General features: G+C 37.9%; 2 protein-coding genes across 21 annotated transcripts in view; one reads left to right on the top strand and one right to left on the bottom strand.

The window, feature by feature from the left end:
• Positions 1-23,063, top strand: part of LOC147840426 (uncharacterized) — a 362,844-nt gene that overhangs the window by 155,519 nt on the left and 184,262 nt on the right. The gene's annotated exons all lie outside the window — the stretch shown is intronic.
• Positions 1-23,063, bottom strand: part of thsd7ab (thrombospondin, type I, domain containing 7Ab) — a 279,181-nt gene that overhangs the window by 110,625 nt on the left and 145,493 nt on the right. For 17 of the 19 annotated variants that reach the window (XR_015510188.1, XR_015510184.1, XR_015510186.1 and 14 more), the window contains 2 exon segments: positions 21,703-21,906; positions 6,445-6,639 (listed from right to left, as the gene is read on the bottom strand). Coding sequence is in view for 5 of the 19 variants with exons in the window: in XM_087284995.1 (XP_087141121.1) it covers positions 6,445-6,639; positions 21,703-21,906 (399 nt within the window). In the remaining 14 variants the exon portion in view is untranslated. 19 annotated transcript variants of the gene reach the window in all.

Below are 23,063 nucleotides of genomic sequence, written 5' to 3'. Positions count from 1 at the left end.
CAAATTTAATAATAATAAAACTTTTTTTTTTTTAATAAAACTTATTAAATTGAGAAAGTAAAATAGTGAGAATAAGTTAAATTAAAGTGAAATTCCAAGTAAAAAGTTGTTTAGAGAGAGAAAAAAAGATGTGAGGCGCTGTCCAAGAGGCTGGTGCTGAACTGGTTTATGTGGATGGTAGAACTGCGAGAAACTGTACTTTTAATAAAAACCTCTTGATTATAGTGTCCACTCAAGTGAGATTTTAGTTTTGTACTTAACTTTTGTGCTTCAAGAAGCTGCTTTCAACATACAGGAGATTAAATTCTCCTTTAAATGAGAGGTGACATTTCACTTTTCTGTGTAAAGATAATGAGCTTAGCTTAGTGTTTAGCACACAATACTCAACCATAGTCTCCCACCGTAGTCCTGACCGGTGATCAGTGTATTCTGCAGTTATATGTCAGCATACAGTTGAAGCCCCCCTGTATATTTTTGTGCCTAATTTGTGTAATGGAAACATTTTCTTCAACACATTTCTAAACATTATATTTTTTATAACTAATTTCTAATAACTGAATGCTTTTATCTTTGCCATAATGACAGTACATAATATTTCACTATAGTTTTCAAGACACAAGTATTCATCCTAAAGTGCATTTCAAAGGCTTAACTACGTTAATTAGGCAAGCTATGGTAATTAAGCCAGTTATTGTGAAGCGCAGTAGGTGGTGCTGTTGCCTCACAGCAAGAAGGTGCTGGCTCGCTGGTTCTGATCAAAGTTGGGGTTTCTGTGTGGAGTTTGCATGTTCTCCCTGCCTTCGCGTGGGTTTCCTCCGGGTGCTCCGGTTTCCCCCACAGTCCAAAGACATGCAGTACAGGTGAATTGGGTAGGCTAAATTGTCCGTAGTGTATGAGTGTGTGTGTGAATGTATGTGTGGATGTTTCCCAGAGATGGGTTGCGGCTGGAAGGGCATCCACTGCATAAAAACTTGCTGGATAAGTTGGCGGTTCATTGTGCTGTGGCGACCCCGGTTCAATAACGGGACTAAGCCGACAAGAAAATGAATGAATGAATGAATGAATGGTTTGTTCTGTAGAATATAAAAAATATTCCTTAAGAGGGTTAAGGTTAAGGGTTAATAATATTGACCTTAAAATAGCTTCAAAAAAAATAAACTGCTTTTATTCTAGCTGAAGTAAAACAAATAACTTTCTCCAGAAGAAACAATATTTTAGGAAATACTGTAAAAAATTTCTTTGCTCCGTTAAAAATTATTTGGGAAACAAAAAAAAAAGGAGGGCTAATAATTCTGACTTCAACTACTGTATATATACAGTGTGTACCATTTAACCTGGAACTGTATATTAATACTCTTTATTAATGACTATATATCAGAACTGGCTTTCATAAAATAAAAACAAAAATGTGCATTTCAATTCAATGTACTTCCAATAGACTACATCTACATATGCAATGTGCTGCAGCAGATTTATTTATTTTTTTTTATGTGAGAGCCAACATTTTTTCCTCTTGTTTACAGTATTAGTTTCATCATTCTGCTGACTCTACAAATGGACTCTCGAGGACATGCATTATGTATAAGCTCTCGCTGCAGGAACGACTGCATTTGCCATCTTACGTCAGACGTCAAGCAGATGTCCTCTACAGAAGACCAGCAAATCGTCAAAAAAAATCTATCTGGCCTCTAACAGACATCAGCCGCTTCAGTGGAAAACACAGCTCAAATCAAACACATTCAAAAGACAGAGCTCACTTTCTTCATTTGTATTCTTTGCGGATAAAACATTATACTTGAGAAAAACAAGACTAAGGGTGCTTTCACATCTGTAGTTCACTTCATTTTGGTTGGACCAAGGGCAAAAAATAATACATTGTTGCATTTCTGCCGTCTTTGGGTCGTTTTCAAAACACACTGCTGGATTTGGTCCGCACCAGTTGAAAAGAACCAAAATGCAGTCATCTGACAAAATCCTCATCTCTCAATGGCCAGATGTTGTTGAACATATTTCCGTGACTGCTTTTCGATTGGTCAGAATTCATGTGCGGTAAAATGCTAATGAACTCCCGCAGGTAAACAAGCTGGCAGACACAAAATGTCACTTTTTACTATGGAGTGACGACTGCGCTGCTAATTGTATCCCTGCTTAAGACAAACTATACATTTCGAGAATGAAGCGCGGCTGGAAAACAGTGTTAAAGCATCGCACGTCACTTCAGGAGGAGGTGTGAATTCATTTAGCTAAACTTTGTCATGGTCATCTTGCGGAAATATTACCAACGATCTATCAGGTAATGTTTTCCCTCTCTCTTTCTGTTGGTAAAGCGCTGTCAATAAATATTTTTCCTCCATATCCCATAGTGCACAGCGCATCAGCCTACGGCAGCTGGATTAGTCCAAAAGACGCAGTACTTTTTGCGGTTGGGTCTTTTTTAGTTCGGATCAAATTCTCACCACGAAAAAAACTGCCCCAGGGTTCATTTAAAACTGTACCGAGACCACCTCTTCAAGCAGGTCTCGGTGCGCTTTTTTGTTACGCTTTTGGTGCGCACTGGAGTATGATTGCTGCATTCACATCTGCCCAAACAAACCGAACCAAGAGGGAAAACGAACTCTAGTACGATTCAACCAAACTAAATAAGGCAGGTGTGAAAGCACCCTAAGATTAAGAGCCTTCTTTCCAGCTTTATACACACACACATGCCTAAACACAATCTACAGATCTCAGAAAACACATCTAAATCTATACACGACAGAAATAAAAGAAAGAGAATATACCATAGAGTTCAGGAAACTTGGGAACCCTTGTAAGACCTTGAGGTAAAAACAAAAGTTATTATAGCTCAATCAGAGGTAAGGGAGTAAATATTTTAAGTATTTGGGAGGTCAATTTACACAACCTAAAAGGCATACTTCAAAATAAACAATTAACAATTTCGATGAAAAACACGACCAAATCAAAGTTCTTTTTGAGTTTAATTTGGCAGTTTGAAGCAGGTCTCCAAAGCAAACTTTTTTGGGGAGTTTGGTTTAAGTGGTATTTGCACAGCGGGAAACATAAATATTGAGCACTTCCCCATTTTTTTCAGAAAACATATTTCTAAAATTAGGCAGCTTTTAAAAAGCACAATAGGACCGCTTTTACATTTAGATATACTTGACTGTTGATAAACAAACAACATTAAGAAAAGACAGGACAAAACAAAACAAATCTAAGAGGATGTCTAAAGGAAATTGCTCTATAGGCTCTAAAAGAGATGTTTAGCTGCGTTACCCTCCATAACTGTAATCCACGCCACTACCATTGATGTCACTGCGGAGAAAGCAGAGCAATATACTGAATATAGACCTTTTTAGCTAATAAATCTTTAATATTTTTATGACACAAGCATGGGAATATTTTTTACTGTCAGTAATACTTCAAAACAACTCTGTCAACTTTTGATGTTGAATATTCAACTCTACAGTTTAACAAAGTGACTTTTATTGACAATTTAGTAGTTTGAAACAATATAATGTATAAGAAGCTTATTTGCATTTTATTTAAGTAGTTTGTTATACTGTTATATAATTATAAATATACTGTTATATAAATATAATCTATTTAATTATTATAAACCACCAGAATATCACATTTCTGGCGAATAAATCTCAAAAACAACACAGAAATGCATATTTTTTTTATTTCACCTTCCTTCGTTGAATACGATTTTCACAATTTATAACACAATCCATGTTGTAAAAGCGTTAAAGAAATAAAGATTAATTGAATTGAAAAAAATGACAAAAAGAAAGATGTACGAATGAACCAAAGTGAAAACTATTGGCCGAAAAAGTGGAAACCAAGGCCAAAAAAAACAACACAGAAATAAATTCCACCAATTATTAGTACCATTTTATTTATGTCTATGACTTTACAAAACTTACTAAAATCAAGTCATTGCAATTGCATTCATTAATATCAAAGTTTCAAAGAATAAACCAATTATAAATAATGAAAAGTGAATTTTATCAATAAACTAATTTCGAGAGGATCACGTGATTATGATTGAACACGGCTTGTTCTGCATTAGCTACGTATTATCCACCAATCAGGCTCACTACAGCCATCTTCGATTCCATCTTCCACCCCTACTTCTCCACCTTTCCCTTTATAGGGCAGCACGGTGGCCCAGTAGTTAGCACTGTTGCCTCACAGCAAGAACGTCACCGGTTCTAGTCCTTTAACAGGCCGGCGGTCGTTTCTGTGCGTAGTTTGCATGTTCTTTCCGTGCTCGCGTGGGTTTTCCCCAGGTTCTCCGGCTTCCTCCCACATTTTAAAAACATGCACTACAAGTGAATTAATCAGTCTAAATTTAGCACTACAGTCAATCTCTCATCCTGCAGCATATCTCTTCATAGCATTCATTTTAGTCATCAGCCCTTATCAAGGGGGAAGTTGTCGAGATCTTCCTGAGCTCAAAGCTCCCCTCTTGCCCTGCAAACGGGAGGGAGCCCAAGGCTCAAGGACCTTTTGAGCTCAGGGCTCTCTCCAGGGACAGCATGCCAAACTTGCTTATAATCAATCATCAGCTAAGTGTGAACTCTTGAATGTTTATTTAGCACATTGCAGCAATGGGTTATTAGTTCTGTGAAGGGGACTTAGAAAAAAATAGCAACTTTATCTCTGCTTGCGGTGTGAAAGTAGTCTACCCGCATCCATTCCTGTCTGGATCCTGGATCAATTTGCATGCACGTTGCTTAATTTCTGCATTCAAGTAATGATCGTTATATCGCGAATCAAGTACAGTCATGATGAAGTGCAGAGGATCTGAATAGACAGATATTCTACAGACATGCTGCTTCAGACAATGTGTAGGCTGCGGTTTTTGTTTGCATATACGCTTTTGGCCGTGTTGTTTTGGTGAATGAAACTTTTCACCTTTGGGCCATTTTCGGCAGCTGAATATTCAGTGCATTCCAAACAAAATAATCAAAAACAAAAATAATAACTATACATTTTTTTTATACGTTATAGCTTTACATCGTGTGCGTCAAAGATGTAGTCATTGATGTAAGCCTGCTAACTGATCAAATGACAGAATATGTAAACTAAGTTTATATATATAATAATTAAATAATAATAATAGTTAAAAGCCTGGGTGCTGGTCCACAGAGGGCTCCTATTTTGAGGGCTACGTCACGAGCTCAGATTTGGATGACCAATCAAAGAAAAGTTGGCATTTCAGCACCACCTACATGTGTATAATGAATTTTGAAGTCGTTTTACCTAAATAAAAAAAATTATAAAATAAAAAATAAAATAAAAAAAATCGAGCCAAAATCTCTTTTTTTTTGTTTCTTGTGAACAAATGAAAAACTGAAAAACGTCCGTTTTCTTCATTTTCCTTTTTTTGTTTGAAAAAGGATATGGATTGGATGTAAGATACCTTGATTCAAAATGTCTTTATAAATTGCTCAACAATATTTTCTTTCTCGCTATATTACTTCACACAGTATGCCAGGCTTTGCAGGGTCCAAAAAAAAATAAAATAAAACAGATGCCTTTTTTTCCAAGCCGAAAACACTAAATGATGACAGATCTTTATTCAGAACCTCTGCGTTCTGACATGTAACACCCACTTCCAGCAATCCGTTTAATCCCTGATGGATTTTGTGGAGTTTCGTCTGCAGTACATCAGATTAGAGAAGTAAAATGGGTTGTGAACTGCGTTTGACTCAGTAGCCCACTCATGTAAACTGACACTTAAACCTTGCTGGAACAGATATTGCGGGTTGAAGGGTTTTGAAGACTGACTGTCTGTGTTTTCATCCATCACTATCACACACACACAGTCCACCCTTGTGGAACGACAGTCTTTTTTGACACTTTGCTGTCAGGATAATCTTCTGCACAACAGACCATGTAAAACCTAACATAAGATGAGCATGTCGGCTTGTTAGAGTGGCAATAAAAATTTGTGTGAAGGTCATTGGATAAGATATAAAACATCACAGCACAAATTATGCTGGAGATTCATTCAGAGACATTTTTGTATTATGTTGTAATGTTCGGTAACTCTAAAGTAGCTCTTCCTCTTTTGAAAAGCATTGTCTTGATGGAATTTCTAACAAATATCTCTGATTAACCCTTATGTTCTGTTGGGGATGTTTTCATCCACTTTCTGCAGGAGACAAAACACTATTGGAAATACTGTGAAAATTTTCTTGATCAGTGAAATATAAAATAAAATAAAATAAAATAAAATAAAATAAATAAATAAATAAATAAATAAATAAATAAATAAATTAAATTAAATTAAATTAAATTAAATTAAATTAAATTAAAATAAAATAATTGAATGAATAAATAAATCACAATTATTATAAGGCTAAAAAATAATAAGTTATATTTTGTAAAGCCCACTTGCAAGAGTAATATCATGTGTAATTTCTCGTGTACCTTCTCCTGCGTTGTAGGCCAGTATGGCTCTGGTCCTCATCTGCTTGCCTTCAGCGTTTTTGCTTGAGCAGGTCTGAGAGCAGGTGGACCATTCAGTCCAGAGGCTCAGAGCACAGTCTTTAGGACAGGGAACCACACAGGGCACAGGCGAAGGGTAAACCACATCCGAACACATCTCCTTCTCCACCTCTACACCTGAAAAACAACAATTCAAATCAAGTTTATTTGTATAGCGCTTGTCATTATAATTGTTTCAAAGCAGTTTTACAAAAGGTGCACATTATAGCATTACCATCAAATTCACAAAAGTTAGCATTACTAGTCACTATAACTTTATTAGTCATAACTTTAACCAATTAACTAGTAAATAATAACTTTTAACAGTTAAAGTTATGACTGTATATATAAACATAGTTAACATGCAGCCACAGTATATAATATATAGGTGATGTCTGTGTACATGTTAAATGTTTAACACATAAAAAAGTCAGAAATGCAGCATTCATAAAGCACCACACTGCAAAAAAAGCTTTTTTTTTACTTAGAGATTTTGTCCTGTTTCTAGTCCAAATGTCTTACAATTCTTAAATCAAGAAGCATTTTCTAGACAAGTTAAAATATTATTTTGTTTTTAGAAGCAATATGTCAAAATTAAGGGCCCTATCATACACCTGGCACAATAAGGCGCAAGACTTAGACACATTATTTAAATACTTTATGGACTCATGGGTGTTCTGGTCTATAAAGAAAGTGTTAAGGCGCATTGTTGTCATGTTGTTATTTTGAGGAACTGAAATAGACTGCGCTATTGACCAACTAAAAGATGGCCTAAAGTCCAGCACAGAGTGCGATAGTTATACGCCTATGCAGGTCCAAATGCTTACACATTGCTCAATACACACAGGATGAAGAGCAATAAACAAATATCTATACATATGAAACAATAAACAAATAAAGGATTAAAATGTTACAAAAATTATAATTTTCTACATAAATACAAAAACCACTGCCTGCATGCCTTCATCATCTCGGGGGGCTTTCTCAGTTTATTCATGACAAATTGCAATGGTATAATGTTTTATTATATGCTGTATTACTTAATATATGCATAATTACATTTGGTTTAATAAAAACATGGTTAGATTTGTCCACTTGTCTGGTTTTGAAGACGTATGCATCACCATATGGGGCATAGTAACAGGACGTGTGTTTGGATACAACTCAGTTTTTTGACCACACTTTATTATTGTTCATTTATTTGTTTGCTGGAAATTACAACTGAATTTAGAAAAAGTTTTGAAACAAATCTTTGCACTTGAATGTGTGGGCTAATGCAGTGGTTCCCAAGCTTTTTTTGCATGAGGCCCCCTTTTCCCCAGGAAAATATTGTAAGGCACCCCTCAACATTAAGGGCCCTATCATACACCCAGCGCAATGTGGCGCAAGACGCGGCGCAGTAGTCTTTTGGTAGTTTCAGCTTGGCGCAAGAGTCGTTTTGAGGCATTGCGCTACGCTGTTTAAATAGCAAATGCATTAGCGCTCATTTCTGCGCCCATAGGCGTTCTGGTCTAAAAAGGAAGGCGTTCTGAGGCGGACCACTGGCGCGTTGCTATTTTGAGAATCTATAATAGAGTTTTCATTAGACCAAAACTAACCCGGTCTAAACTCCGGCGCAGAGTTGCGCCTCGCTTACGCACTGCTTAATAGCACAAGAGAGCAATAGGCAAATATCTTTACATATAAAAAAATTAAATATTAAGGATATATATAGGATATAATAAGAATAGATATAGAATATAAATATAAAGGATTAAAATATTACAAAACATATTATTTTCTAGCCTATATAAATATGAAAAACCACTGCTTTTATGTCTTCTTCATCTCGGGAGGCTTTTTCAGTTCATTCATAACAATTTGCTTTTGTATAATGTTATTATTATTAGCAGTATTATTTATTATATCCATATTTATATTTGTTTTATTAAAAACAAGCTTAGATTTGCCCACCTATCAGGTTTTAGACCATATGGGGCATGGCAAGTGTATCTGGATATAACTCAGGTTTTTGAGCACACTTCGTTATTATTATTCATTTATTCGTTTGCTGGAAATTAGAACTGAATTTAGAAATAGATTTGAAACGAATATTTGCGCTTAACAAACGAAAATTAATTATTTATAGGCTAATTGATGTCTGTGCGTAAAGGTTTCCCTATCCAAGAGCGAAAGTGAAAGTAGATCATTTATCTCTCATTCTCACGCAGTAGATGCTCTGTTTAACAGTTTTCTGTTAAAAAACTGTTAACAGTTAACTGTTTGCTTGTGAAATGCTCATTTTTTTCCACTTAGACTTACTTTGCGTCCTGTAAATAGCGAATGCGCTCTTGGCGCGACGCAGCTGGCTCTGAAAGGTAATGGGAGATGAGACTCTATTTGGTTTATTCTCAAAACACCTATAACTCATTAAGAAAATAAACTCAACCCTTTAGACCATGCGCCTTGGCGCAAGGCAAATTTCCCGTCTTTAAATTAGCAAAAACACATCCTGACACGCCCTAAAAGCGTTTGCGCCCTGCGTTTTGCGCTCTGCGCATGGACCGTCAAAATAGAGCCCTTAATGTTATTATCACACAAGTTTGCAGTAAGGATTATTAATTAAATTTTTTTCAAACAAACAGTATGTTTATTATCATAGATATGTTTATGCACAAATAATAGCCTAATGTAAAATATAAATGCAAAACCTTAGTAGGCCATTAGTAACTGAAAAACAACGAGCCTTTGGCCTTTAAATTGGCCCTATATTAGTTGATAACTAATTGACCATTTTTTTTAAGTTTCTTGTCAATAGCTGTGACGTCCCTCATCTCATTTTGGGTGTGTGTCAATTCTTTTGGCTAGCTCTCCAAAAATGCTCTGGGCTTGTCGCAGTATTGGGGATGAGTCGCCTGCAAATGTCTTATTAATTTGGACGGCCTTATTCATTCGTTAGCAAGAACTTTGGTGTAGATACTACACTGTGGCTGGGTCAGGGACTATTTGCTTCGAGAAAATGGAATAAAACCATAGTTCAGGTAACTATCTTGGTATTTTCTGCATTTTGTGTTTCCAGTGTTGCTAGCGCTGCGGCCCGAAATGTTTAGAGCAGTGGTCACCAAACTTGTTCCTGGAGGGCCGGTATCCTGCACATTTTAGCTCCAACCCTAATCAAACACACCTGAACAAGCTAATCAAGGTCTTGCTAGGTATACTTGAAAGATCCAGGCAGGTGTGTTGAGGCAAGTTGGAGCTAAACCTTGCAGGGACACCGGCCCTCCAGGACCGAGATTGGTGACCCCTGGTTTAGAGCTTCCTCACCTGGGTCCAGTATGCTTGGATCATTACTATTAGCTGCTGAACGCAAATCAGTGAGTCTTTTTCGGGGAAGACGAATTACTTATTTATTATTATTTCTAAATTATTATTATTATTTTTTATTTACTTATTTATTTTTTTACTTTTTTTCTGGTCAGCCAGGGGATAAAATAAACTAAGGCAACATGATCCTTCTCCTAATTGTCCAGTGCAATTTCTTTTAAAAATATGATGTGACCTCCCACAAAGCTTACTAAGGCCCCCTTATGGGCCTTGACCCCCCTGTTGGGAACTGCTGGGCTAATGGATTCTTCAGTAGAGTTCGCACAACAACGTTTCCTTACTTAACTAAGGTATAGGAGTAAAGAGTAAGAGTAAAGAGAAAGTAAAAAGGCCGAATGGAGGAGGCTCATTCTTTATCCTCTCACTGTAGATGCTCTGTTTAACTGTTTTCTCGCTAGTGAATCGCTCAGTTTTTCCTCTTACAGAGCCTGCCATGTATATAGCAAATGCGCCATGGCACAACACAACTGACTCTTAAAGGGAATGTGAGATGAGACTCTGATTGGTTTAATGCACATTATGCTTAAAACACACCAATAACTCTTTAAGAGAATAAGCACAACCCCGTTAGACCATGTGCTGTGGCACAAACCGTCCTTAAATAGCAAAAGAGGATTCGGACATGACCTTTATATTTTTGCACCTTGTGCATTAGACTTTGCACCTAGACCTTTAAAATAAAGCTTAAAAACTCTAGGGAGGGAAAAGTTTTTTTTTTTTTTTTTTTTTTTGCAGTGAGTCTTCTCTCATGATGTTTCCACCATGAACAATAACTAGTACAGCATATAATAGGCATATACATCATGCATACATTTATGCACTTGAAAACCAGGCCTTCAGTTTGAGTTTCTGAAAATACTTTTATCAGTGCACTACACTGGAATTCAAGATAAAATGTTAAACATTTTTTTAAATATGCATACAGACTTCCACTGGGTTTTGACCACTTACAAATTCATATTTTATGTAATGGTAACAGCTGGTGTAAGTAGATTTGACCACACACGTTCTGAAGGTTATACAGAAGTGGAAATGACCTTTAAAATCACATGTCTGGGTAATAATTAATGCCAAAAATGAAAAAAAAAAAACAACAAAAAAAGTTAGATTTTATGACATAACTTTCACTAAAACATATGCTGGATAAGTTGGCAGTTCTTTCTGCTGTGGTGACCCCTGATTAATAAAGTGACTAAGCCGAAAAAAAAAAAAAAACGAATAAGTGAAAATCATCACTGAGAAAGAAGGAAGCTACATGCAAAAGAAAACACAATTCCAGAAGCATTACATTAATAAAGCTTTAGGCATTAAACACACTTAACCAAAACAAAAACAAATGTCATAAAGTAAAACACGTTAATGGACCCAAAATGAGCCAGCATTTTCTTTAACGCAAAACACGACGCATCCAGACAAGCTTTTAATGCATTTCAGAACAATCTGTTGTCCTGTTTTGAATCCGTGCCATATAGAAAAACAGCGGAAAGCCACCATGCAGATGGTTTTGAAGGACAGACGCAAAACATGCACAAGCGTTTTCAGTGTGTCTTCATGTTTTGGCAGCATTCAATACCACGCACAGCCTCTCTCTCAAGGGTTCTTATCATATCTTTTGCTTTGAGCCAAATACGTGCGGTATCAGCTTGGTTTTGGCGTTAGCTCAGTGACACGCTGAGCAGAAGAAGAAAAAAGAAATCTCTGCTTGAGCGCTGAACTGCTAACACCCAATAAATATTTCCATCAAAAGCAGGGACACTCCAAGTTTTCCTTGTAGCAGACAGCGCTACAATATTTACATCGATCTGTGTCACAAACCACAGCCATTTGTGAGGCAATATTGTCCGCGTCACTCTCTGAGACGGTCTGATGCCAAGTCTGCTTGTAAAAAACAACTAGCAGATCAATTGTAATCAGTGTGTGATAGAATCAATCTGGCACAGTGAGCGGCGACAGAGACGCAGGTTATGGAGAGATGGGAGGCGTTCGATTGCTCACACGGCAGATGCTGGAGAATATGATTGCGCGCTATTATTATTTCATAGACGTCATATCACACCGCACATTCGGAATGACAGTGGGATATCTTTGAAAACAACAGATGTTTCCTTGTAGAGCCTGTGATGATTTATCTTTTGTAGACTTTCTAGGGAGAGTTCACACAAAAATGAAATTTTGCCGTTGATTTGTTTTTAACAAATGCTTTTCATAGTTAAAGACTTGTTTTTAGTCCAAATATCGACCAATACTTGAATCAAGGAGCAGTGGTAACACTTTATATTAAATCATTTATTAAGCATTAGCAAATACTGAATTCACAAACTGTTAAGCATTGAATCTTCATACAGTGCATCCGGAAAGTATTCATAGCGCTTCACGTTTTCCACATTTTATGTTACAGACTTATTCCAAAATGGATTAAATTCATTTATTTTTTTTAATTCGATCCACAATACCACATATAATGACAACATTGGAAAAAAGTTATTTTTTAAATTGTTGTAAATTTATTAAAAATAAAAAAGCTGAATAATCACATGTACAGAAGTATTCACAGCCTTTGCAGTGAAGCTCTAAATTACAATGTGTTTCCACTGGTCATTCTTGAGATGTTTCAGCAGCTTCATTGGAGTTTACCTGTGGTGAATTCAGTTGATTGGACATGATTTGAAAAGGCATAAACCTGACTATATAAGCTCCCAGGGTTGACATTGCATGTCAAAGCACAAACCAAGTATGAAGACAAAGGAATTGTCTTTAGACGTTCAATACAGGATTGTCTCGAGGCACAAGGGTGGGGAAGGTTACAGATACATTTATGTTGCTCTGAAAGTTCCAATGAGCATTGTGGCCTCCATCTTCTGTAAATGGAAGATGTTTGGAACCACCAGGACTCTTCCTAGAGCTGGCCAGCCATCTAAGCTGAGTGGTCGGGGGAGAAGGGCCTTAGTCAGGGAGGTGATCAATAACCTGATGGTCACTTTGTCTGAGCTCCAGTGTTCTTCTGTGGAGAGAGGAGAACCTTACAGATGGACAACCATCCAACAATCAGGCCTGTATGGTAGAGCGGCCAGACGGAAGCTACTCACCACTTGGAATTTGTCATCTGAAGGACTCTCAGACCATAAGAAGCAAAATTCTCTGGTGTGATGAGACTAAAATTGAACTCTTTGGAGTGAATGCCAGGCGTTATGTTTGAAGAAAACCAGGCACCGCTCATCACCAAGCTAATACCATCCCTACAGTGATTGATGTGAGGGATGTTTTTCAGCAGTGAGATACAGTGAGGGATGTTTTTCAGCAGCAGGAACTGGACGACTAGTCAGGATAGAGGGAAAGATGAATGCAGCAATGTACAGAGACATCCTCAATGAAAACCTGCTTCAGAGTGCTCCTGACCTTAGATTGGGGTAACGGTGCATCTTTCAGCAGCACAATGACCCAAAGCACACCGCCAAAATATCAATGGAGTGGCTTCACAACAACTCGGTGAATGTCCTTGAGTGACCCAGCCAGAGCCCAGACCTTGGCTGTACACCGTCGCTTCCCATCCAACCTGAAAAAGCTTGTGAGGTACTGCAAAGAGGAATAGGCAAAAATTCCCAAAGACAGGTGTGCCAAGCTTGTGGTATCATATTCAAAAAGACTTGAGGCTGTAATTGCTGCCAAAGGTGCATAAACAAAGTATGTGATTTTTTCAGCTTTTTTTATTTTTAATAAATATACAACAATTTTTTTTTTTCACATTGTCATTATGGGGTATTGTGTGTAGAATTTTAAGGAAATAAATGAATTTAATCAATTTTGGAAAAAGACTGTAACATAAAAAAAATGTGGAAAAAGTGAAGCGCTATGAGTACTTTCCGGATCCACTGTAAATGTAAACAGTTGAGGAAAAAAGCACATCAGTATTAGATCTGTGAAACAGCATCTCTTGAACATGACAACACTATTAACATAAGTCACCTATTCTCTGCTCAGCTGTGTGTGAATTTTGTAAATTCAGGTTATTGTGATGATGTGTTTGTTCATGGAACTACAGGACTACAACACAATGTTTGAGGTAGTTTAGTAACAGTGCTTACTGATATAAAGAACAACCCCCTTAAGTGACTTTGTGCTTATAAAAAAAATCCTTCATCCTCAAGCTGGAAAATTAAGAGGAAATTGTAAAAGCATACAGATTTCATACATTTTTATACACGAAACCTGTCCATCAAACATTATTCTTCCTCAGACCTCTGGTAGTTTTCCCAGATCATTTGGACTGCAGGTAAAAAGAGCAACTATAATGCAAGCAGCTATCAGGTTTTTGAGGACATGGAGCATTTAGCGAGACTAACAAGGTGTTTTAGACTTGAGAACCATGGGTGACAAGCCGTCAGACTCGTCAGAAGACTGTCAGAACGCTGTGACTCTGTGCCTATCAAACACTGCTCTGTTTGTTTCAGCATCCTGACACAGCAGCACTGGCTCTGCCAATGACAAGGGTCTGTCTGTTTGCTCAAACAGTGGCAGACGGGGCAGTATTAGAAAACCTATTTAAAAAAAAACTCATTACTTTATGTAGATTTATTTTGTTGCGGTGCAGAAACACAATTTTCTTTTAATGCAACCCAAGCTCATTCTGAAAACGTTTCTGGAGACCACGATTTACGTGGCCGGAGATACGCAAGGCCGCGTTTAGTTTTTTCCGAGCGAACGCTGCGGGGCGGTGTGGCGCCGCTCCGCCCCTCCTCTTCGCGCTCACCGGCCGACGGCTCGCCTCCGAGTGGAGGGCTTTCCAGTTTGTCTGCTTAGCTCACAGCGTTGCGTCGGCGGAGCGGAGGCCCCGGAGGAGGAGGAGCCGGCCGCGGGGACGACGACCGGGATCGAGTCCGGGGAACAGCAGTTCCGGAAATCAGGTAAGACGGAAAACGGAATCCGAAAAATAAGGGCGAGAACGCGGAGGGATCCGAAACCGCGGTCGAAATCGAAGACAAGGGCTTTTGCTTTTTTTGCTTTTTTTTCTGGACGGCTTTTGCGAACCGTCGCTCGGGTTTAGGGAAGGAGGAGGAGGAGGAAGAGGAGGGCGGCCGAGTCAGCCGATCCGGCGGCTTTTCGCGCAGAAACGCCGCTGGCGCGAATCAAAACAAAAAGCCGCTCAAATACGTACCTCCTAGGGCGTAAATCGCGGTCCGCAGAAACGTCCGCGGGGCTACGTTTCCACAATGAGCCCGGGTTGTTTTAATGACATGCTGTCAGTTGAAAACGTAGTAAATAAAAAAAAAAAAACTAGTTTAGGTTTAACTTACAAAGTAAATTAAATAAAAACATGCACAGTAAAGGTTTGAGGCTTATTTTGGATTAAAAATACAGTAAAAGCTTGCTAAAAGTTACTTAATTATGGAGAAAGTGGAGTCCTGAGTCCTTAGAGGAGGAAACCCCCAGCGTAATTTTAAACTACAGCTGATCAAATCATTAATAAAACAGGTTAGCGATATTCTAAGTCAATCTCTCTCAGCTTTCATTGTTATGCTGATAACACACAACTTTTTTTCTCTTGTCAACCTAATAACTTGTATGAATTTACAAAACTAACAGATTGTATAGCTGATATTAAAAATTGGATGACTAATATCTTCTTATTACTAAATTCAGATAAAACTGAGGTCTTGCTAATTGGACCCAAAAACCTCACACGCAAAAACCTAGAGCAATGTCTAACCCTTGATGGATTCTTAGTTCTGTCAAATATTTGGGAGTGATTTTGGATAGTAACCTGTCATTTGAAGGCCAGATTTCAAGCATCTCTAAAACTGCATTTTTTCATCTTAAAAATGTTGCCAAACTTCGACATCTGCTATCAATGACTGATGCAGAAAAGCTTATTCATGCTTTCATGACCTCTCGATTAGATTATTGTAAAGCATTAATAGGCGGTTGCCCTGCTCACCTAATTAACAAACTTCAGCTAGATCAAAAAGCAGCAGATAGAGTGCTTTCTAGAACAAAGAAATATGATCATATTACTCCAGTTCGTTTATCATCGCATTGGCTCCCTATTAAATATCGTGTAAATAATTTTATTGACTACCCACAAAGCCCTGAACGGCTTAGCTCACCAGTATTTGAGGGAGTTCCTGGTGTATTATAGCCCATCACGTCCACTATACGCTCAATTAATTCTGGACAATTGATTATTCCCAGAATATCAACATTAACTGTAGGCCGTAGATCTTTCTCATATCTGGCACCTAGACTCTGGAACAGCTTTCCTAGCACAGTTTGGGAAGCAGACACACTCTGTCAGTTTTAAACTAGATTAAAGGCACATCTCTTTATATTAGCATACACATAAAACACAAACGCTGTTGAAATCCAAATGCTCTAAAGGACTGTTTGTCTTCATTATTTAGGGCAACCGGAGCCGGGAACACTTCCCAAAAGACATTTGAATTTGAACGGCATCGTCACATATGTTAAGCTGCGTCCCAAATGGCACACTATACACTATGCACTCATGCACTATGTATTTATGATTTACACACTTAACAGCATAGTATATGTGTGTCGTCCCAATTGGAGCACTAATGTTCTTTTACTAAGTGGAAGTTTAAACCGTTTCACTGATGACATTTGATGGTCGCCAAATCAGTAAAATAAATGACCGAAGTATCAAATAATACCTGCCGTGAGTGTAACTGCATTCACCATCGGGAGGCGCTATAATCCCTCTCGTAGGAGAATTTTGCTTTCACCATCCAAAATAAATAAAGTTATCCAACATGTGCGCTCGATAGCTCCGCTCCTTCCTCAATGTGAGAAAATCTGCGGTCGTTGAGTGCGTGAAGTGTCCATCATTACACACTTCATTTTACCGGCTGAATGAGTGCATCATCCGGGTAATTAAAGTGCACTTATTATTTCACTAGAGTTTTCAGTGTAAACTCACTACTTACACTATACTACAAAATGGTGTAGAATAGTCCATAAGTATGCAATTTGGGATGCAGCTTTAGTCTTTTTTTTATTATTGCCAAGGATTCCATAATCCTGGACCAGGCCGTATGATGAGCAGCTGTGGTGGTGGTCATGGAAGAGTGGAGAGCATAAGACTGATCCCTGTAAAACCCAAGTGACGGAAGAGTCCTCACATTGATCCTGTAGGGCCAGCATGCACACCAGCCGGTGAACTCTTCACCTGTAGCTTTTCCACGATGGACGTCCAGTGTTCTCCAGCCTCCGGCGCCTAGACTACAGTTCTGCACAAGACTTTTGGCCATATGAGAAATGGTCTTGCCCAACTGATCTAGGTTTCTCTTGAGGTTTTTACATCCTTCATTTTCGCCAATTGGTGAAGATTTTTCATCGCCACTGGCTTGCATGGTTCGGGACTTGTGGAGCTGCGCATCGATGGGTTTGCTATTCAGTGTTTGGACACTCAGCTGTCAAGTTTGGCGTGATCAAAACAGGAACAAAAACAAAAAGGTGCGGATCCAAGTGCAGATTTATTTACAGTGAAACAAACAAGGTGATCAAAAATACAAAGTAACAAACAAACGACAAAACCAGAAACTAAAACAGAGACAAGGCTCAGAAACAATAACACTACAAACTAGACTTAGGCAAAAATACAACAACACGATCAGGAACAACGAACTATGAATACAAGACTTACTGTGGAACTAGGAACAAGCGAGACAAGGAAGATCAGAAAGACAAACGACGCGATGCAAAACAGAGGTGAAATGGTAGTATAAATAGTCCAGATAATCAACGGTAACACAGAACAGATGAGATGACGGGTCAGTGTAAGTGTTCTGGTGTATGCGCATGGTATGTATGGGATTGTAGTTTTTCTGGGACGCTGTAGTGCTAACTGAGTTCTGATGCACTACAGCGCCCTCATGTGGTCACTGATGGATGTGACACTCAGCAATGAATATTAAACCACACTGAACTAAACTAAACTGAACTTCAACACTGAAAACTGGACTGACGAGGTTTCAATTTACTTTAATCTTCTATGTGAAGCTGCTTTGACAATCTACTTTGCAAAAGCACTAAAGAATTAAAGATGAATTGAATTCAATAATAACAACATGACAATAATAATAACAACATGACAATAATAATAATGATAATGATAATAATAATAATAATAGTAATAATAATAATAATAATAATAACAACAACAACAATTAATATTATCATTTATTATTTATTTAAAGTGTTATTTGTTTAACACTGATGAAAATGTTTTTAATGTATCCAATAAACAGCATTTACCCTTAAACAATACAATTGGAAACAATCGAAAGGCTTTACATTAACATGCAGTTATTGAAGAGAAGGACAATTTACAAGTCAAACTAGTGTTTATCTGGTCAAATATACAAGTGCCTCTCCATTTAGCAGCGCTGGTCTTTATTGAGCGTGTGAGCTGCAGGAGGACATGATCGCCATTAGCATCATGTTTACACTGCTCTGCTCTGCAGCATTAACCCTGTGAAGAGCTCCAGCAGAGAAGGAAAACGCTCCAGATAAACCAGCTGACAGACCAGACACAGATGCACTCCTGCAGGAGAGTGTCGGAATAACCGGAGGCTAATTATCGGACACATAATCAATGCAGGTTTTTTTTTAGAAGACATCCGCTACAGAAACCGTCAGAACACGTGAGAATCTTGCTGGCCGGCTTCAGTGGTATAATCATCTGGCAAGCCTCACGCAAAAGATTATGCTTTGCATTTTTGGAATAAGATCAGTTGTTTTAGTTTTACTTGGCATGAAACAGAAGTTGTGATTGATTATTATTTTTTATTTGTAATATTGTGACACTGTTAACTGAGCTCATTTGATTGACATTTGCACCAATCAAAACCAATCAAATAAGAGAAGAGATGTTGAAGAGGAGGAAGGGGGGAGTTATTTTGATTAAATACTATAAGAGCACTTGAATTAAAGTGCCTGTTATTAGCCTGTTTTACTTTGGTGAGACGTGGCAGAGGCTCTGTCCTGGTTTTGGGCTCCATTTCTGAATGATTTTAACAGTCCTGTCTAAATCGATAAGATTGTGAATGCTGAAAAGTAAAGATCCATTATGCTGTTACTTCTAGAAAGTTAAACTCTAATACAGCTGGCATTTAGAATGTAAACAGTACTAAAATATAGCTTTTAGAATGAGTAATAATCCTATTAATCTAGTCAGTGAATTTAAACTAATTATTCATTAAAAAAGGACCATTCTCACACATTTTCATCATCATATGATCTATTATAACAAACCTTTTTTAAATGCTCGTACTGGAATTTGTTCGGTGAAAGTGTTTCCATCGTAGTTTATCTTTTCTGATTGAATAGAAAGTTTATTCTACTCAGTTTTGTGCATTTGGTTTTTATGCCTATTTTCAACAGTTATGTGCATCTTGGCGTTTCCATCAACCGATTTTTTATGTGCATATCCAAAATGCACAAAAAAATTTGTGGGTGGAAACCTAGTGCTAAGGCGAGAAATACCGCTTCCTTTTTAAAAAAGAGGAGGAGACCGACAGAAACTGCTCCTGATCAGGTTAGGTTCACAGAGTAAGTGACCACGGTAACTGACCCTGAGTTACTTACCCTGCTTTCTCGAATTTGACAAACCTGCCATTTTGAAATGGAAAAACCCAGAGTTTCTCTCATTTCAGGGTTAACATACTCTGAGATGAAACGGGGCCCAGAGGTTAGGTTTACAGACTAAATCACTTTTCCTCCCACTTCCCTCCTTCCCCCACACACACACACACACACACACACACACACACACACACACACACACACACACACACACACACACACACACACACACACACACACACACACACACACACACACACACACACACACACACACACACACACACACACACACACACACACACACACACACACACACTCCTCAGCCCTACCCCTATGTATTATTACAATTAATATTAGTAATAGCCACATTATTCTTACTACTACTTTTACTTCTACTACTTCTAATACTTATATTTAAATATATCTCTAATAGTTATATTTAACTCTCTTCCCTTTACCTTCTATTATAATTTTAATTATTTATTTATTTGTACTATCACTTGATAAAAAATGTATTTCTAGTAGAGTAAACGTATCTGTTGTAAATAATACTCAAAGTATGAGTAATAAGTAGCCCTTTCAAAAGTCAAAAGTACTCAAGAGCATACCTGGCAACATTTGATTCTGAAAATCCGGGAGAGCGGTGGGAGGGGGGCGGAGAGAGAGAGAGAGAGAGAGAGAGGGGGGGTGCGGGGTTGGGTGGAGAATTGATTCGCAAACATGCACCAGGTTTCAGGCTGGACTGTACCAAAAAAATGAGGAGGGTGAGGGGGATTCCAGGAGTTTTATGGGAGACAGAAAAATAATGAAGATGGGTCTGAAATACGGGAGACACCCGGGAAAAATGGGAGTATTAGCAGGTATGCTCAACAGTTATGAGTATTACGCTGTTAAAGGTTGATGCGCTTACATGCTATTTGTGGATGTGTGTAAACTTAACATTCTGTAGTGCATTTAGTTATTGTCCAGCAATGCCTAGATTTAGATTGCAATGTCATCAAAATTATTTTGATGTCCAATAACGACGTCAAATGATGTTGACATTTGGTTGATTTTAGGTTGTAAGAAAGTGACCAAAATCTAACGATGAGCCAACATCTTAAACCAACATCATATTGACATCAAATACTGACATTTATTTTTCAGGTATGGCAACCAAAATCCAACATCTGATAGTGGTAACGTCCACACAATGTCAAGCGGTAACATCATTAAATGTTGATATTTGGTTAATTTTAGATTGGATATTGGACATTGATGTTGGCTTGATGTTGAATTCTGGCGTCAAACCGATTTTCCAAACAAAATGCAACATCCCCACAACGTTGGTGGTACAACGTCGATCTGACACCTTGTGTCTGCTGGGTGTTTAAGGCAATTTCAGTCATCATACAGTAAACATCCGTCATCTTCTCATCAGTGACATGCATTTAAACAGTCTCTGGGTTAATGCGTGTAAAGATTTGGACATCTCAACACTTTTAATGCTTCCAAACGGTTTGCTGCAATTATAAATCGCCCATGTCTTGAGTTAGTTCATCATGATGCTATTTACCTTCTATGTGTGATTTGATTGGACAGGAATCACAGGACGGATTTTTCTAATTCCCATAGACAGGAAAAAATGAAGCAGTGACTGCAGGCTAAAGGAAAGTATTGGAGTAAAAGTACAGATACTACACTAAAAATGTACTCAAGGGACAGTAAAAGTACACATTTATAAAACTACTTAGTAAATTACAACTCCTGAGAGAAACTACTCAATTAAGGTAATTTGAGTATTTATAATTTGTTACTTTACATCACTGAATCTATGTTAAATTAGCACGTTTGTTAACTGCAAACATATGGTATTTGTATGCTGGGATTGTCCTGGGACACAAACAGTACATATTTTGATAGTTTCCCTTATCAGAAAAATTCATTTCAGGTCTTTTCTAATGTTCTGATGAGCTGATTCAGGTGTGTTTGATTAGGGAGAGTTTGGAAATGTGTACTGTTGGTGCGCCTTCAGGAACAGAGTTGGGAAAGACTGCTTTAGCAGAGTCAAAACTAAAGTTAAAAAGCATTTTAAATGTTAATGAAATGTTTTGCTGACCATCTCACCCTCTCTACTTCCACTCTGACAGCATTTTACAAAGCTTTGTTGACAACTAACCAGTACTAAAATAGCATTAATAAATAAATCTCATCCAAAATTGCTTTAGCAAACCTGACATGTTACAGAAGCGTTTGATACCTTCGTTGTTGATGCATCGGACTTGCGGATTCTGCGTTCCCTCTCCACAGTCCATGTCTTCTTCAGGGATGCACTCCTCCAGCTTGACCAGCTGCCAGGTAAAACAGCTGGGATCATCACACGGGATGGACTCAACCAGGTGAGCACAGCTGCCCTCACCTCCCGTCGGGTAGTTAGTGATGGAACGCCGTCTGAACTTGAAACCTGCAAATAAATTGGATAGAATATATGAATATGGAGTGTGTACAGAAGGCCAATTAACTATTAGCAAACTCATGCCACACATTTGAAAAGTTGATGAAATAGGACAAAATAGCATATGTTATCCAATGTTATCTTTTATTTGATGCCATGTCAGCTTCATCGGCTATCTTCATGACAAAAACATTTCAGAATAATACATATAAAAGTAACGAATGCTGAAAATGTAAACTTCTAGAAAGTTCCTCTAATACAGTTGGTAATACAGTAGCTATATTTTCAGCATGGTAATGATCCCAAATGCATTGCTAATGCAGTGACAAACTAGCTGATAAAACAATGACAGTCATGAAAGTGCCTCCAATCAAAAAAGAGAGGAAATGTTAAAGGAAAGAAGGGGAAGTTATTTTAATTAAAAATTATGAGAACACTTAAATTAAAGTGCCTGTTTTGCCCCCCCCCCCCCCCCCTTTTTTTTTGCCATTGGTAAGACATGGCAGAGGCTCTGTTCTGGTTTGAGGCTGCATTTCTGAATGTGATTTTGACTATTTTCTGAATTGATGGGATTGTGAATGCTAAAAAGTAAAGATCCATTATGCTGTTACTTCTGGAAAGTTCCTCTAATACAGTTGGTAATATAGTAGTTATATTTTTTAGCATAGTAATGATCTGCTAATGCAGTAAAATTAACAGTTGATGAAACACTGACAGTCATGAAATGGTCTCCACAGAGTCCAGAACTAAATACTATAAGGTAATATAAGTGTGATGGCAAACAATGTGTCCGCACTTTAAACAATAGTATATACACAAACACAACCACATTTATAATTTTTTAATTTGGTATTTCTTATTCGTTACAGAATATACACAATAATGACAGACACAGTTTGGTTCACTTTGACATTTTATTTTCATTTCAATTGTTTCATATTATAAGTTACTAGTTTGGAGTGCACACGTTCTAGTACTTTTGACGAGATTTATTGATATTTATTTCTGTGAGTTAAAGTTACATGTGAGATCCAAGTTTAGCGTGGCTCTGTACTCCAGAGACTGTAGTCTAACAGAGGTCCGGCTGCTCTAAGGGACCGGCTGGCAACATTTGCCGACACTGTTCCGCCTGACCAAACCAACATGCAAATTGGCTGAGGGGGGTG

Source organism: Danio rerio, chromosome 16 (genome assembly GCF_052040795.2).
Source record: "Danio rerio strain M-AB ecotype USA chromosome 16, GRCz13ab, whole genome shotgun sequence".
Lineage (NCBI taxonomy): Eukaryota > Metazoa > Chordata > Actinopteri > Cypriniformes > Danionidae > Danio > Danio rerio.
The sequence above is the reverse complement of the archived record's forward strand: the minus strand, read 5'-3'. Positions and strand labels throughout refer to the sequence as shown.